Below are 15,757 nucleotides of genomic sequence, written 5' to 3' on the forward strand. Positions count from 1 at the left end.
CGTTTCTATCACACGTGGAGCTTATAGAGGGAATGTGACTTGGTGTACAAGAACCTGAAGTGTTTACATGTTCAATATTTTACTTTTACATGTTCAATATTGTATTTTATTCTCTACGACAGGCTTATAATGACATATTTTTGTGTATTTTATATGTTTTAAAGATAGTTTTAGACAAAGTCACTGTTTTGCCTGTTTTGCTGGTTGATTTCAGTAAGTAAACACAGATGTTGAAGACAACAAGCTTTACAAATAATATAGTCTGGAAGGAGAATGAAGTTATTTTGAGTGTTTAATGTTTGAGTAACCATGTTTTCACTAGAGTAGAGTAATGTTTGAGTAACCATGTTTTCACTACAGTAGAGTAATATTTGAGTAACCATGTTTTCACTACAGTAGAGTACTGTTTGAGTAACCATGTTTTCACTAGAGTAGAGTAATGTTTGAGTAACCATGTTTTCACTACAGTAGAGTAATATTTGAGTAACCATGTTTTCACTACAGTAGAGTACTGTTTGAGTAACCATGTTTTCACTAGAGTAGAGTAATGTTTGAGTAACCATGTTTTCACTACAGTAGAGTACTGTTTGAGTAACCATGTTTTCACTAGAGTAGAGTAATGTTTGAGTAACCATGTTTTCACTACAGTAGAGTAATGTTTGAGTAACCATGTTTTCACTACCAGTAGAGTAATGTATGAGTAACCATGTTTTAACTACAGTAGAGTAATGTTTGAGTAACCATGTTTTCACTACAGTAGAGTAATGTTTGAGTAACCATGTTTTCACTACAGTAGAGTAATATTTGAGTAACCATGTTTTCACTACAGTAGAGTACTGTTTGAGTAACCATGTTTTCACTAGAGTAGAGTAATGTTTGAGTAACCATGTTTTCACTACAGTAGAGTAATATTTGAGTAACCATGTTTTCACTACAGTAGAGTACTGTTTGAGTAACCATGTTTTCACTAGAGTAGAGTAATGTTTGAGTAACCATGTTTTCACTACAGTAGAGTACTGTTTGAGTAACCATGTTTTCACTAGAGTAGAGTAATGTTTGAGTAACCATGTTTTCACTACAGTAGAGTAATGTTTGAGTAACCATGTTTTCACTACCAGTAGAGTAATGTATGAGTAACCATGTTTTCACTACAGTAGAGTAATGTTTGAGTAACCATGTTTTCACTACCAGTAGAGTAATGTATGAGTAACCATGTTTTCACTACCAGTAGAGTAATGTATGAGTAACCATGTTTTCACTACCAGTAGAGTAATGTATGAGTAACTACCAGTAGAGTAATGTATGAGTAACCATGTTTTCACTACCAGTAGAGTAATGTATGAGTAACCATGTTTTCACTACCAGTAGAGTAATGTTTGAGTGACCATGTTTTCACTACAGTAGAGTAATTATGTTTGAGTAACCATGTTTTCACTACCAGTAGAGTAATGTATGAGTGACCATGTTTTCACTACAGTAGAGTAATGTTTGAGTAACCATGTTTTCACTACCAGTAGAGTAATGTATGAGTAACCATGTTTTCACTACAGTAGAGTAATGTATGAGTGACCATGTTTTCACTACAGTAGAGTAATGTTTGAGTAACCATGTTTTCACTACCAGTAGAGTAATGTATGAGTAACCATGTTTTCACTACCAGTAGAGTAATGTATGAGTAACCATGTTTTCACTACCAGTAGAGTAATGTATGAGTAACTACCAGTAGAGTAATGTATGAGTAACCATGTTTTCACTACCAGTAGAGTAATGTATGAGTAACCATGTTTTCACTACCAGTAGAGTAATGTTTGAGTGACCATGTTTTCACTACAGTAGAGTAATTATGTTTGAGTAACCATGTTTTCACTACCAGTAGAGTAATGTTTGAGTGACCATGTTTTCACTACAGTAGAGTAATGTTTGAGTAACCATGTTTTCACTACCAGTAGAGTAATGTATGAGTAACCATGCTTTCACTACAGTAGAGTAATGTTTGAGTAACCATGTTTTCACTACCAGTAGAGTAATGTATGAGTAACCATGCTTTCACTACAGTAGAGTAATGTATGGGTAACCATGCTTTCACTACCAGTAAAGTAATGTTTGAGTAACCATGTTTTCACTACCAGCAGAGTAATGTATGAGTAACCATGTTTTCACTACAGTAGCGTAATGTATGAGTAACCATGTTTTCACTACAGTAGAGTAATGTATGAGGTAGTTTGTGACCAGTAGGTGGCGCTGCAGTTTAACTAATAACTGTCAAGTTCAAGTTGAGCTTTATTGTCATTCTGCTACATGTGTGGACATATAGTGGAACGAAATGTCGTGTCTCGCAGGACCACGGTGCTACATAGTAGCTAAACATAAGATAAACATACAACAATGCAAGTATAAGACAGAAAACAAAAAAATAACAAAAAAAAACTGAGCATCTGACTATACATATACTATAAATACTATACTACTATACTTAGTTGCCTAGACATACACAAACTGAGACTGTACAAGAACTTTACATATATACTGTACATGAAATTGTGCAAAAAGATAGAAATAAAAATAAAAATTGTATATATATTTCATACATTAAATTGTTGTGCAGATTAAAGAGAGATTTTGTGGGAAGCAGCGCATAGTGCAAAAAGATTTGTAGTGCAATGCTCAAGTAAACATTTTCTTATTGAGTCTTTGTAGCAGGGAGTGTTTATAGAAAGTGTCTAGTGTGCATATAGTGGGATGAGTGCGTTACTACAGGTGGTTTGTATAGCCCACTCACCTGTGTGTAGCACACTCAGAATTGCACTTAGGAGAAGTTGTCAACAGTATTAATGAGTTTGGTGGGTGGGGGGTCAGAGGGGGACAGGGAGATTGGAGTTAAGAGCTCTCACAGCCTGGGGAAAAAAGCTGTTGAGCAATCTGACAGAGCGAGCTTTGATACTCCGGTACCTTCTACCTGATGGTAGGAGCTGGAAGAGGTTGTGGGAGGGGTGGGTGGGGTCTTTCACAATGCTGGAGGCCTTGCTGGAGCATCGTGTAAGGAAAATGTCCAGGATGGAGGGGAGAGGGGCACCGATGATCTTCGCAGCTGTGTTTACTGTCCGTTGTAGGGTTTTGCGGTCAGCAGCACTGCAGTTCCCGAACCAGACAGTGATGCAGGTGGTCAGCACACTCTCAATGGTGCCCCTGTAGAAAGTGGTGAGGATGGGTGACGGGAGACTTGCCCTTTTCAGCCAGCGGAGAAAGTGGAGGCGCTGTTGTCCCTTCTTGTTGAGTGACGTGACGTTGATGGTCCAGGTGAGATCCTCTGAGATGTGCACCCCCAGGTTGAGCCGTCGATGGTCAGTGGGGGGTGGTCAACAGAGTTTCTCCTGAAGTCCATCACAACCTCTTTTGTCTTCCCCAGGTTGTTATCTGTGCTATGGGACGATGGTCATTCAGACGGGACACAGGTGACTTCTTTGGTACTGGAATTATGGAGATGGATTTGAGACATGTGGGAATGACCCCCTGGCTCAGCGAGGTGTTGAAGATGTCTGTTAGGACATCCGTCAGCTCTGCAGCACAGTCTCTCAGTACACGTCCAGGTATGTTGTCAGGGCCCGCAGCCTTTCGTGGGTTAATCCGGGACAGGGTCTTCCTTACGTCGGCTGGAGAGAGACAGAGTGCCTGGTCGTTTGGAGATGTGAGTAGTTTCTGTGCAGGCGTGTCGTTTTGTATCTCAAATCGTGAGTAGAAGTGGTTGAGTGCATCTGGTAAGGATGTGTCATCGTTACTGGCCTGTGGTGGGGGCTTGTAGTCAGTGATGGTCTGAATGGCTTGCCACAGGGACCGAGTGTCTTTACTGTCTGTGAAGTTGTTGTTAATTTTTTTAGCATATTGTTGTTTTGCCTTCTTGATGCCATGAGACAGATTGGCTCTTGCTGTTTTGAGGGCTACTTTATCTCCTGATCTGAATGCTTCATCTCTGGTCTTTAGCAGCCCACGAACCTCTGCTGTCATCCATGGCTTCTGGTTTGCACGTGTGGTGATGGTCTTGGTGACTGTCACATCATCAGTGCACTTTTTGATGTAAGCAGTCACAGTTTCAATGTACTCTTGCAGGTCTGTGTGGTTGTTGTAGGTGGCTGTCTCTTTAAACATGTTCCAGTCTGTGTCCTGGAAGCAGTCCTGCAGTGCTGAGGTGGCATTGTCTGGCCATACTGTGATCTGCTTTTGAACCGGTTTGGTGAGTTTGAGAAGTGGTCTATATGCTGGGATTAGCATAACAGTGATGTGGTCCGAGTACCCGAGGTGGGGGCGGGGTACAGCCTTGTATGTGTTTTTCTCTGTTGTGTAAACAAAGTCCAGTGTGTTGTTTCCCCTTGTTGCAAAGTTTACATGTTGGTAGAACTTTGGCAAAACTGTCTTTAAGTTTGCGTGGTTGAAGTCACCGGCTATGATTTGTTTGTTGTTCACTGATGGCGCTATACAGTTCACGAAGCGCGTCCTTAGCGTTTGCACACGGGGGGATGTAAAGCGCGACGATAACAATGACCGTGAACTCCCGCGGCAGATAGAACGGTCGACACTTCACAACCATAAACTCCACCAGCGATGAACAGTGTTTTGATAATACCGCAGCATTGTTACACCAGTCTTTGTTGATATACACACACAAGCCACCTCCGCGTGTCTTACCAGACGGTGATGAATCTCTATCCGCTCAGAAGCTGGTTAGCCCGTGCTGCTGAATGGTCCTCACAGTTAATCTGTTTATTGTCATTGAAGAAATGTCCAGGTCAGAGTTTCACCATAAAATCAGAATTTCATTCATTTAATTTTTTTTTTTTATTATTCAATTAAAATTAAATAATAAAAAAATTATAATATTTGAATGAGTATATATAATTAATATCAGTACATTAAATGTTTGTTTATAATAAATAAAGAATATGATTATGTATTAATTGTTTTATAAATTTGATTTGATTTGATTGAGCAGAGCTCACCATACAATAAATAAATATATAAGATACAAATAAAATACTGCTTCAAGCATCAAAGTATGCACTCCTCCATATTTATACTCGATACAAGTCAAATTCAACATCAGTCATCTAATATGACAAACAATCTAATAGCTGTTGGTAAAAATGACTTTCTGTATCGTTCCTTATAACACTGGGGCTGAATTAATCTTGAGCTAAAAGAACTCGGATAAATTCACAAATTATATTAATTTTATATTTATGCAATCATTATTTTCACAATATAATTGATCAAATAATGTATTTAATTTTCTGTATGAAGTTATTTTATTTAAAAAATTTTCACTATGTATATTTAATATTGTAAATTATATTATAAATATAACTTATATTTTATATGTATATATATCATACATTAAACGTATTGTAAATGATTAACTTCATGTATAAATATTATATGTATTTGTGCATATTGTAAAGCATTTAATACGCTGATTGTACATTGTGTACATGATAGATATTGTGAATATAGTGCATTCTGTACGTTGTGATATACATACATCCCGAAGACAGAGGCATTTGATAAATGTTATATATGTATAATTAATATAATTTTTTTTATATTAAAAATTAAATAATAGCACACATACAGTTAATGTCATGCATTTATTTAGGCATAATATTTAGTAAAACACTAATATTGTATACAGTTTAATAAGTAATAAGTTTAGTATTTTAATATTTACATATATAGATTGTTAAAATGATATTTAAAATGATATATATTTAATGTAATTTTACATAAAACAGTTTTTGAGGTGAATAATGAGCTGGAGATGTTCATGGCAGGTTTCATGAGATTCACCCTTTGCAGAATATTTTTATTTATTTATTTATTTTTTGTGCCTGTTTTTACACATGAATCCAGACAGATGTTGCATGAGTGCTTGTAGTTTAATTAAGCTGTTCAGGGTCTGTTCTGCTAACTCACAGTTGCTGGATCAATCCCGGTCCAGAGGTGATGCTGTAATATCATTCGCTGAGCACAAAACATCCAGCTGTGGCTTTGAATAGATGCTGATGAATAAAAGTAAATGTCCAGAGGGACGCTTGGCCCGTCAGTGCTGGAGTTGATGTTTAAAAGCCCACCAGCCGTCTGAAATGTCTGGAACGCCAAGCATCTTTAATATCTTGAGTAGATGCAACTTTTGTAGCCATTTTCAGTTGTTTTATTAAATTGTGGACTGTTAAACTAGAGACGACATGCAAACTACAGATAGATCTGAGTCTAGATGAAGTCAAGAAGAGCCATTTACTGATCATGTCTCACAGACAGAAAACACAGGGATTTCTGGCATTATTTTAACCCTGTGAATATATGAAACAATAGTCAGAAAATTGAACAGTTTATTGAAAGTTTATTCAAAATATAAATAAGTAATAAAAAAAGGTTTGCATATTTGTTTTTTGTTGAGTCATATTTGATGCATCAGGCTTTTATTGCTTGCAGTTATAGTTTTGAGATAAAAAGGGCATAATTATGACATGGCTATTATGAGATAAAAAGTTAATTATAAACTGTAATAATTTTTAGAATAAAAAAAACTAAATTATGAGAAGTCAGATATGAGCTGAAAGTTAATTATGACACACCAAGCCATCATTTTAAGATAAAAAGTCAAAATGATGAGGAAAAAAGTCAATTAAATTATATAGAAAGTCATTATGACATTAAAATATTTTTTTTAATGGAAAAGTTTATTGAAAAATTATACAAAATATTTTTTTAAAAATCTTTTTGTGTTTTTTAATGTGTCATCTTTGATGCCTCCCATTAAAATATGGAGGAAAATGGAGGAAAAAATATCTCAATTATATTTATATTTTCATATATTCATATATATTTAAAGACTCAAACTGAGCAAAACATTAAATTTGGTGCAGTATGCAATATTTATATGATGACATTCTGATGCTTGTAATGTTTGTAAAATTATTTTTTAACTTTATTTTATTCTTTTAAACATTTATTTATTTATTTATTTTCTGTATTTATCTTTAACTTTGTTTAAAAAAATTTGTTCTTTTAAACTTATTTAATTAATTAATTGATTTAATTAATTAATTAATTAATTTATTAATTTATTCCTTTATTTTCTGTATTTATCTTTATCTTTATTTTATTTTTTGTTCTTTTAAACTTATTTATTTATTTATTAACTTTTTTGTTCTTTCCTTTATTTTAAATTTAATTTTTTTTTATTTTAATATTTATTTATTCCCACATGTATCATTTAGAGGCTATACATTAATAATGGTTATAAATCATAAAATGGTGGTGATATTGAGAATGATCACAAACTTGATCGCTATTAAATCTAAATTTCTTTTGAGGTCACATTTTACTGTAAAAGGAAATTTATAGTGTATATACTCCATTGTGTAGCAATAAACTATTTATATCATTGAGTCAGATTTATTAGGAAGTGTTTTTACGAGTCTGTTGCTCCATGTACCCCCGGCAGGCATCTTTTCATTAGTCTGCTTCATAATGAGTCTAGATTGCAAAAGATAGTGTTGATAAATGGGTTTAGAGAGCAGCTCGACACGTCAGTACTGAGACCTGTTGATACGGACGCCAGAATCAACACATGTGATGTATTTGTGCTGGCAGAAGCGTGTGAATCGTGTGAATCAGTGAGACGCTGCCAGGGCCGCTTTGAGTCTCTGTCAGCTGATAGACAGCGTCTAATGAGAAACACACCATTGTCAACTCGATGAGACGTGCGGTTCACATTCCCAAAGGCTCATGGGAGTTGATGGCATATAGACGTGTGCAGTCTGACATTAATGTGTGCCGTGATTTAGCGGCGTTTGGGTCGGATGATGCTGGGATTTCTGGGTTGCAGTGGATGTGACCGCAGTCTATTGTTATAAAACATCACCTTCCAGGAAAGCGTGAGCTGCTTGGAGTCCTGAGTTATGTCAAATGCTTTGCATAATAATGTTTTCTTGTGAAATAGCTGCAGCAGAAACAATCGAGAATGAAATTTGGTAAATGCAAAGAATGGCACGGCGATATCAGGCCGGATGCAACTGGATCTGATTCTTCTTTCTCCTCTTTTGCAGATCAAGAAAGCGTACCGACAGAAAGCTCTGTCCTGCCATCCTGATAAAAACCCCGACAATCCCAAAGCTGGTGAGTGATTGAGACACCAATCCATGAGATATATGAATATCAAATATGAAGGCCCAAACCTGAGGCCTGTTTCATAAAACAGCTTTACCAAACAAGCCAGGCTTATTTCAGTTAGTCTGACTTGTTTGAATCAAATCATCTGACAATAAGACAGAACTGAAGTAAGCCTGGCTTGTTTGGTAAAGCTGTTTTATGAAACAGGCCTCTGCTCTGCTATAACTGACTGACTAACTACAGAAGTAAATAATAGCACAATAAATAAATAATAAATGGAAACAAATAAAGGAATATATTAGTTGATAAAATTCATTTTTAATTAAATTTAGCCCTAATTTATTATTTATTTTCTGTATTTATTTTAACTTAATTTTTATTCTTTTTAACCTGTCTTTCTTTTCTTTTCTGTATTTCTTTTTGTAACTTTTTAATTCTTTCCTTCATTTTTTTGTATTTTAACTTTATTTTATTCTTTTAAAGGTTTTTATTCTTTCCTGCATTTATTTATTTAAACTTTTGCTCTTTTCTTTCTTTGTTTTCTTCTAAACGTTTTGATTTATTTATTCATTCCCACATGTATTTTTCCATATTTAAATACATTTATTTCAACATTTTTTTTATTGATGCACGTGCTTGACTTGTTGATTACAAATATTTATAATGGAATATTTATAATATTAGGTTTCATGCACCAAAAAGCAGGCCTGTTTTTCACGATAATTTCCTCACTCTCTCTGATCCTGTGCTGTATGATTATCTAACATCTGTATACTTGCAGTTTCTTAACACTCAGCGTTGATATGTACATGTGAACGGTCATATGTTAATGAGTGTCTATGATGTCACATGATTTCTGAATCAGTTATTTTTGCAGGTTCAGCAAATGTATGTCAGTATAGTGCACTGCACACTTGTTTGGAAAGAGCAAGAAACATCCTGTTTTCCAGCATATGAGCCTTTAAGAGAAACCCTGTTATTTATTGGCAGTAAATCATTATAACAGGGCACTACATTTGGTTATGAGTCTCACGAAAGCCTGTCAAGATCATGACTAGATCATATTTCACTCCCAAATCACAAGAAATTATAGTTTGCAAACAATTATGTTTTCAATTAAGTGCAGTGAACTCCACCAAATTCTCCTCATTTTCAAATTCTTATTTCTATTACTGTATGGCAAAAGGTTAGAGTTTATATTAAGTATAGATTAAGTATTTATAATTCGTATTAGTATTTTTAGTACTGCCTAATTTTTTTATTTTTTTTAATAAAATAAAGTATTTATTAATTACTTATTATTTGATTTTTCTTTCTTTTATTATATATTATAAAATTATTATAATTATATTATTAAAATAATTACAGTGTTATATTTAATAAAAATATAAATGCTGTTTTTAATAAAAATAATTATTAAAATAATGAGAATCTATAATTCATACTGGTATATTAAATGCTGCCTTGTTTAAATTGAAACAATAATTTTAATAAAATGCAAAAATGTATTTATGTATTAAATTATACAGAAATACATTATTGTTGTTGCTCTCATAGTTTTTATTATTTAGAAAATTATTATAATTATATTATTAAAATTATTATAATATTATTATATAAATAGTGCTTATTTTAATTTAATAAAATACATATTACGATAATGAGAATTTAATGTGAATCACTATAAATAAATGAGTATTACAAAAATGTGTTCATGCATTACCGTAAAGTTGCTTAATTGTTGTGAAAATAATGCTGCAATTCCATGAACACGTTGTTGCAAAATATATCCTACAAAATTATTTTCATGAGAGTTGAAGCACAAAGCCAACAACATAAAGCCACTGTAGATCAGATATGGTTAAATTGATGGGTTAAAACCAAGCGGGCCAAGACAAGCACAGACTTCCAAACTGAGACCAAACAATCGGGGCAGATACGAGGCAGCATGACATAAGACTGATTCCAGCACAAGCGCTCAGGGCTGCAGCATGTGGCTTCTCTTATACCCCCCGTGACTCTGTCTGCCCAGAACATGTGCATAATCAATGCTGGGAAAATCATTCAGTGTCAGGAAAAAAACACCTTGGACGAAGATGGCGTGTTTGAGGGCCGTTTTCTTTTGCGGTCTCTGGAGGCCTTCAACAATTCCTGATTAAGTCAAAACTGGGAAACGAGGCATAATGGGTTATGGTGCAGGTTTGCTTTCTCAGAAATCATGGAATATGCAGACTCTCATATGGCCGCTCACGCGAGAGCCGTCCGACTGCACGGGGGTCAGGCAAAGGTCACGGTACACTGGCGGCAGTTTGGAATAATTAGGATTTTTCAATGTTTTTGAAACAAGGCTCTTCTGCTCAGCAAGACTGCATTTATTTAATAAAAATACAGTAAAAAAATATATTTTTTTTTACAGTTTAAAACAGCTGTTTTCTATGTGAATATCTGTTCAAATGTAATTTATTGCTGTGGTCAAAGCTGTATTTTCAGCATCAGTACTCCAGTCTGGATCATTATAACAGGCCACTAAATCTGGTTGGTACTTGCATGTCTCATGTAAGAAATGCTACTTTGCATAAAGAAGTTTTTAAGACCATTTTTGCTTTGTGACATTATTTTCATGACAATTAAGTGCGTTTAACCCCATCAAAATGCCATCATTTTCCAGTCAAATTCTCATTTCCATCACTGTAATGCAAAAGTTTAGAGTTCAGAAGAAATAAATGATATAATTATTATATTCTGTATTAATAAATAGCTTATAATATTCTAAAATTATTCTAATATTATTATTAGTGCTTATTTAAATAAAAATACATTACAATAATGAGAATCAATTAATAAATAGTACAACAAATTAAAATGTTCATGCATTACAGTAATGAGGAGTAGGTGCTTAATTGATTTAAAAAAATTATAATTTTATTCAGCAAGGATGCATTAATTAGATTGATGAAAAGTGACATTTATAGACATTTATAATGTTACAAAAGATTTCTATTTCAAATAAATGCTGTTCTTTTGATCTTTCTATTAATCTGTGAATCCTGAAAAATAAAATGCATCACTCTTTCCACAAAAATATTGTGCAGCGCAACTGTGTTCAACATTGATAAATAAATTACACTTTAACACATATTCACATAGAAAATAGTGATTTTAAATCATAATAATATTTGACTATTTTTACTGTATTTTTGATCAAATAAACGCCGCCTCGGTGAGCAGAAGAGACTTCTTTCAGAGACATTTTAAGCTGCCGCTGGTGTATATTTGACCCGGTTTGCGTGCGGACGGCTTCGCTCTGTTAATCACGCAGGTATCGCTGTAACCCGAGCTGCTGGGGGTCGGGGGTCTCTGGGGTGAAAGTGGAGCTCGCAGACGCTTGTTAGTGGAGAGCAGAACCTTCAGCGAGTCATTAGGGGTCCGGCGGCCCCTCGTGTGCTGCGGCGGGGCCCCGCGTTTATACGCAGGAGCCCAGCAGGGTGTCATTAGCGGGAACAGCTTTCGTGAGAGCGCCGGCACCCTGCTGTAATGCAGGAAACAGAGTCAGACTACAGCACTTAATGCTTCAACAATAAACCTGCGTAAAGGGCTTGAAACATGCTATAGAAAATACAAAAGTATAAAAATACAAAAAAAAGATTAATAATATAATATTATATATACATTAAATGTGACCCTGTACCACAAAACCAGTCATAAGTGTCAATTTTGTAAAATGGAGATTTATGCATCATCTGTAAATAAATAATCTTTCCATTGATGTATGGTTTGTTATGATCGGACAATATTTGGCTGAGATACAACTATTAGAAAATCTGGAATCTGAGGGAGCAAAAAAATCTAAATATTGAGAAAATCTCCTTTAAAGTTGTTCAAATGAAGTTCTTAGCAATGCATATTACTAATCAAAAATGAAGTTTTGATATATTTACGGTAGGACATTTACAAAATATCTTCATGGAACATGATCTTAATATCCTAATGATTTTTGTCATAAAAGAGAAATGTATAATTTTGACCCATACAGTGTATTTCTGGCTATTGCTGCAAATATACCCCAGCGACTACTTTTGTGCTGCAGGGTCACATATTAATGTTAAAAACACAATTATTAATGTTTTTATGTATATTTTAATTACTTTGATGGAAAGAGATAATATGGGATGAAAATGTAAAATTTAGCAATATATTAGATTTTTAATGCTGTGGAAAAGATTAAAACAATAAATAAATAGTTATATGTTAATTTATTATTGTTCAAATTGTATGCATATTTTGATTCATTATTTTGGCAGAAAGGGATAGTGTGGCGTAAAAATGTACAATTTTGTAATTACATTAGGCTTTTTCTTTTTTTTATTCTTTGGTAAATATTAAAACAACAAATAAGTAATTAAAAAACAGTTTGATGTACTATGTATGTATATGTAAATAATATATTATTATGTGTATTTTAATTATTTATTTTGGAAAAAATGTATAATGTGGGGTAAATGTTTTTCAATTATATTTTTGCTTTTTTAATGATTTGGAAAAAATGAATGCAATAAAAAATAATTAAATACCGTAGCATTTACAGTTGATATGTAAATGTGTGCAGATACTGAGCTGTTGAGATTCAATAAATGCACTGGAGAGGAAATGTTGTTATGTGAATGCATCAAACTCTTCAAAATAGTGACACAAATCTATGATCTGAGGCCTTTAAATAAATCATCACATCCCATTTTATAAGTTTGCATTGTTTCTTCAGGGACGTTCAGTTGAGTGTTTGAATAGGAGTTTTTACTTGTTTTACAGTCAAATGAATGGGATTTTTTCTTCTTCATTGCAGCGGATCTCTTCCACCAGCTGTCTCAGGCTCTGGAGGTTTTGACAGACGCCGCTGCCAAGGTGAGAATCCTATATGTTCCTATATGCATCATAAAGCACAGTTACATTAGATGAACTCAATCATTTTGACTCCATTGTTTGCAACAGTATTTGAAGGCCTTCCATCCAATAGGTCTCCTCGGCTGTATCTAAATTTTTTAATTTACAAAACCGTAGGAGTGCACATAAATTAAATTAAAAAATGACATAAAAAAATAAAATAATTACAAAAAATGTAAATAAATTTCAGAATTCCAGAAGTTTTGGGAGTGCATTGTTCTTCCAGTAGTTTGTGATTTTTTTTAAAAACTCAATATTTCTAGCCGATGAATTATTTTTAGAATTTGGCGTAACTAGAAAAATGCATATTCATAAAACAGATTCCCATGGCAGTTAATTTCCATGACTTTTCTAGGTCTAGAAATCTCAGTTTTAAACACTTCTATATCCATGTTTTCCAGAAACGCAGAAAAACCGGTTCTTCAGAGACAAAGAACTGAATTCTAATAAGAAATGTCTGATCTGTTGTTTAATCCTGTTTTGTCTTATTTTAAATCATTTTAAGTAATCTTGAGGTCCTGATATAGAAGTACTTGATGGTCTTCGTCAGGATGTTCATTTGATCGTTTGCTTTTCTTTCTTTCAGGCTGCTTACGACAAGGTCCGTGCTGCTAAAAAACAAGCCGAGGAGAGAACCAGAAAGCTAGATGACAAGAGGAAGAAGATTAAACTCGGTCAGCTACTCTTCATCAAGCACACTCATTTCTGCTCCCTTATTATGGGAATAAATTGATTGTATGGAGGCATGTATCTGCCAAGAAATAAGGGAATTGTGTAGTTTTACCTCACAATTTAGACATTTATCCTAACAATTATGAGAAAAAAAGTCATTCCTTGCAATTCTGAGTTTACATCGTTTACAATGTTTTTTCCCCGTCAAGGTAATTGCAACTTTATATCTCACAATTCAGACTTTTTTCTCAAAAGTGTGAGATATAAACATGCAATTCTGAGAAAAAAGTGATAATTAGGGCCCTATGATTTCTACGATGCAGAAAACACAGATGGAATCCAGTCATAAAAACGGGATTTACAGTTTAACGCGGAATTAATTCATCAAAAGTAGGTCATTACACTTACATTACCTAAATCAATCGAGATATGGACTAGTATCTGTAAATATTAAGCCGCAGAAGTTGATTTAAATATGAATCCTGCATGTTCTGCGTGTCTCTGTATGAATGGAGCAGATGCACAGTTTTGTTTACTACACACTACATACATGATGCTGGCGGTGATTTCAGCATCTGCCGTCTCAATGAGGACATAAATACATGAACAACATCTCCAGAACTGATCTGAGAGGCACTTCACGAGCATTTTACCATTTCATTTGAGTAAAACTTGTCATATCATACACACACAGAACTTTAGAAGTATTCACGGCAACCCGTCATAATAAAAGTTTGGTTTAACTTATTAAAGACATTGTGCCAGAAATAGGCTATATTACTATTATTTAGTAGAATGTACGTAATACTACTACTACTGTTGAAAAATAATAAAACTTTATTTTAAGAAATAATCACAAAATATTTTTATATTTAAAATCCCCTTTATTTGCCCAAAATGTATTAATTAATTAAAATATAAATTAAATCAATGTTTTATGCCTTCATCTGATAACCAGTAAAGTTTAAATACACAACACAGAATTTCTGAGGGGGAAAAAACATTTCATAAGGCTATTGTAAGTAAAAATAGTTTGTATGCATTCAAATAATTAGGCATGCTAAAACACAGAATAAATAATAAAAATAAATGGGTAAATATGTGGTAAAAATAAAACATAAGGTGAGAATAAAAAAACATTTCGTACTGCCCTAAACATGTCATTTTTGTTACACTTTTAATAAATTAATGTTAAATTGTATAAGTTCCATGATTTTAATTAATTAGACATGCTTTTTGATTAATACAATTTAATTTGACCATTAAAAAGGAGTCCAGAAAAATTAAAACGGAAAAAAACCGAATCCAGAAAAATTAAAATGGAAAAAACTGAATTTAGAAAAAAATAAAACGGATTTCATAGGGCCCTAGATAATGATTGCAAATCAGAAAACTGCAGTCTGAATGGTGAAAAATAAACTCAAATTTGCAGTTACCTTTCTTCTTCCACGGCAGAAAGGTAAAACCCCCCCAAAAAACAATTGTTTGCAAGGAACTGCAAGGAAAACAATTCAGGATTGCAAATTTATGTCTTGCAATTCTGAGAAAGAATTGGAAGGAAAAAGTCTAAATGGTGATATAAAAAGTCAAAGTTAATTATTTATTTTTTTTATTCTTTGGCAGAAATGGGCTGCCATATGATTGTCTGTGTTTGACGTTTATTGTCTGTTTTGTAGATTTGGAGGCGCGGGAGCTACAGGCGGAGAATGTGAAAGCAGAAGACGTTAAAATCACCCGCACATTAGAAGAGGAGGTAAGAGCTTCGTTCGATCTGTGTCACGTCGAATAGAACTCCATTAATGCTTGTGATTTGTGTGTTGCAGCCTAACGAATGGCTGTTTAGTGCTTGTAAGTCCCTCCAAATGTACAGTGAGTTATTTTGGATGCAGTTTTTTCTTCCGCTAGATGACGACTAGTAACCAAGTACAACTAATATCTACTTTTTTTTCATACATTTGGTGGATGGTTTTATCCAAAGCGACTT

At 33.8% G+C, this 15,757-nt stretch overlaps 1 protein-coding gene across 1 annotated transcript in view; it reads left to right on the forward strand.

Annotated features, from left to right (window-relative positions):
• LOC306886300 (dnaJ homolog subfamily C member 17-like) overlaps nt 1–15,757 on the forward strand; it is a 56,882-nt gene that overhangs the window by 279 nt on the left and 40,846 nt on the right. Inside the window, exons 2-5 of the mRNA XM_079443299.1 lie at nt 8,100–8,169; nt 13,004–13,062; nt 13,688–13,775; nt 15,450–15,526. Of these exons, the coding sequence (XP_079299425.1) occupies nt 8,100–8,169; nt 13,004–13,062; nt 13,688–13,775; nt 15,450–15,526 (294 nt within the window). The remainder of the gene's footprint in view (nt 1–8,099; nt 8,170–13,003; nt 13,063–13,687; nt 13,776–15,449; nt 15,527–15,757) is intronic.

The sequence above is a fragment of the Barbus barbus genome (assembly GCF_936440315.1).
Source record: "Barbus barbus genome assembly, chromosome: 20".
Classification (NCBI taxonomy): Eukaryota; Metazoa; Chordata; class Actinopteri; order Cypriniformes; family Cyprinidae; genus Barbus; species Barbus barbus.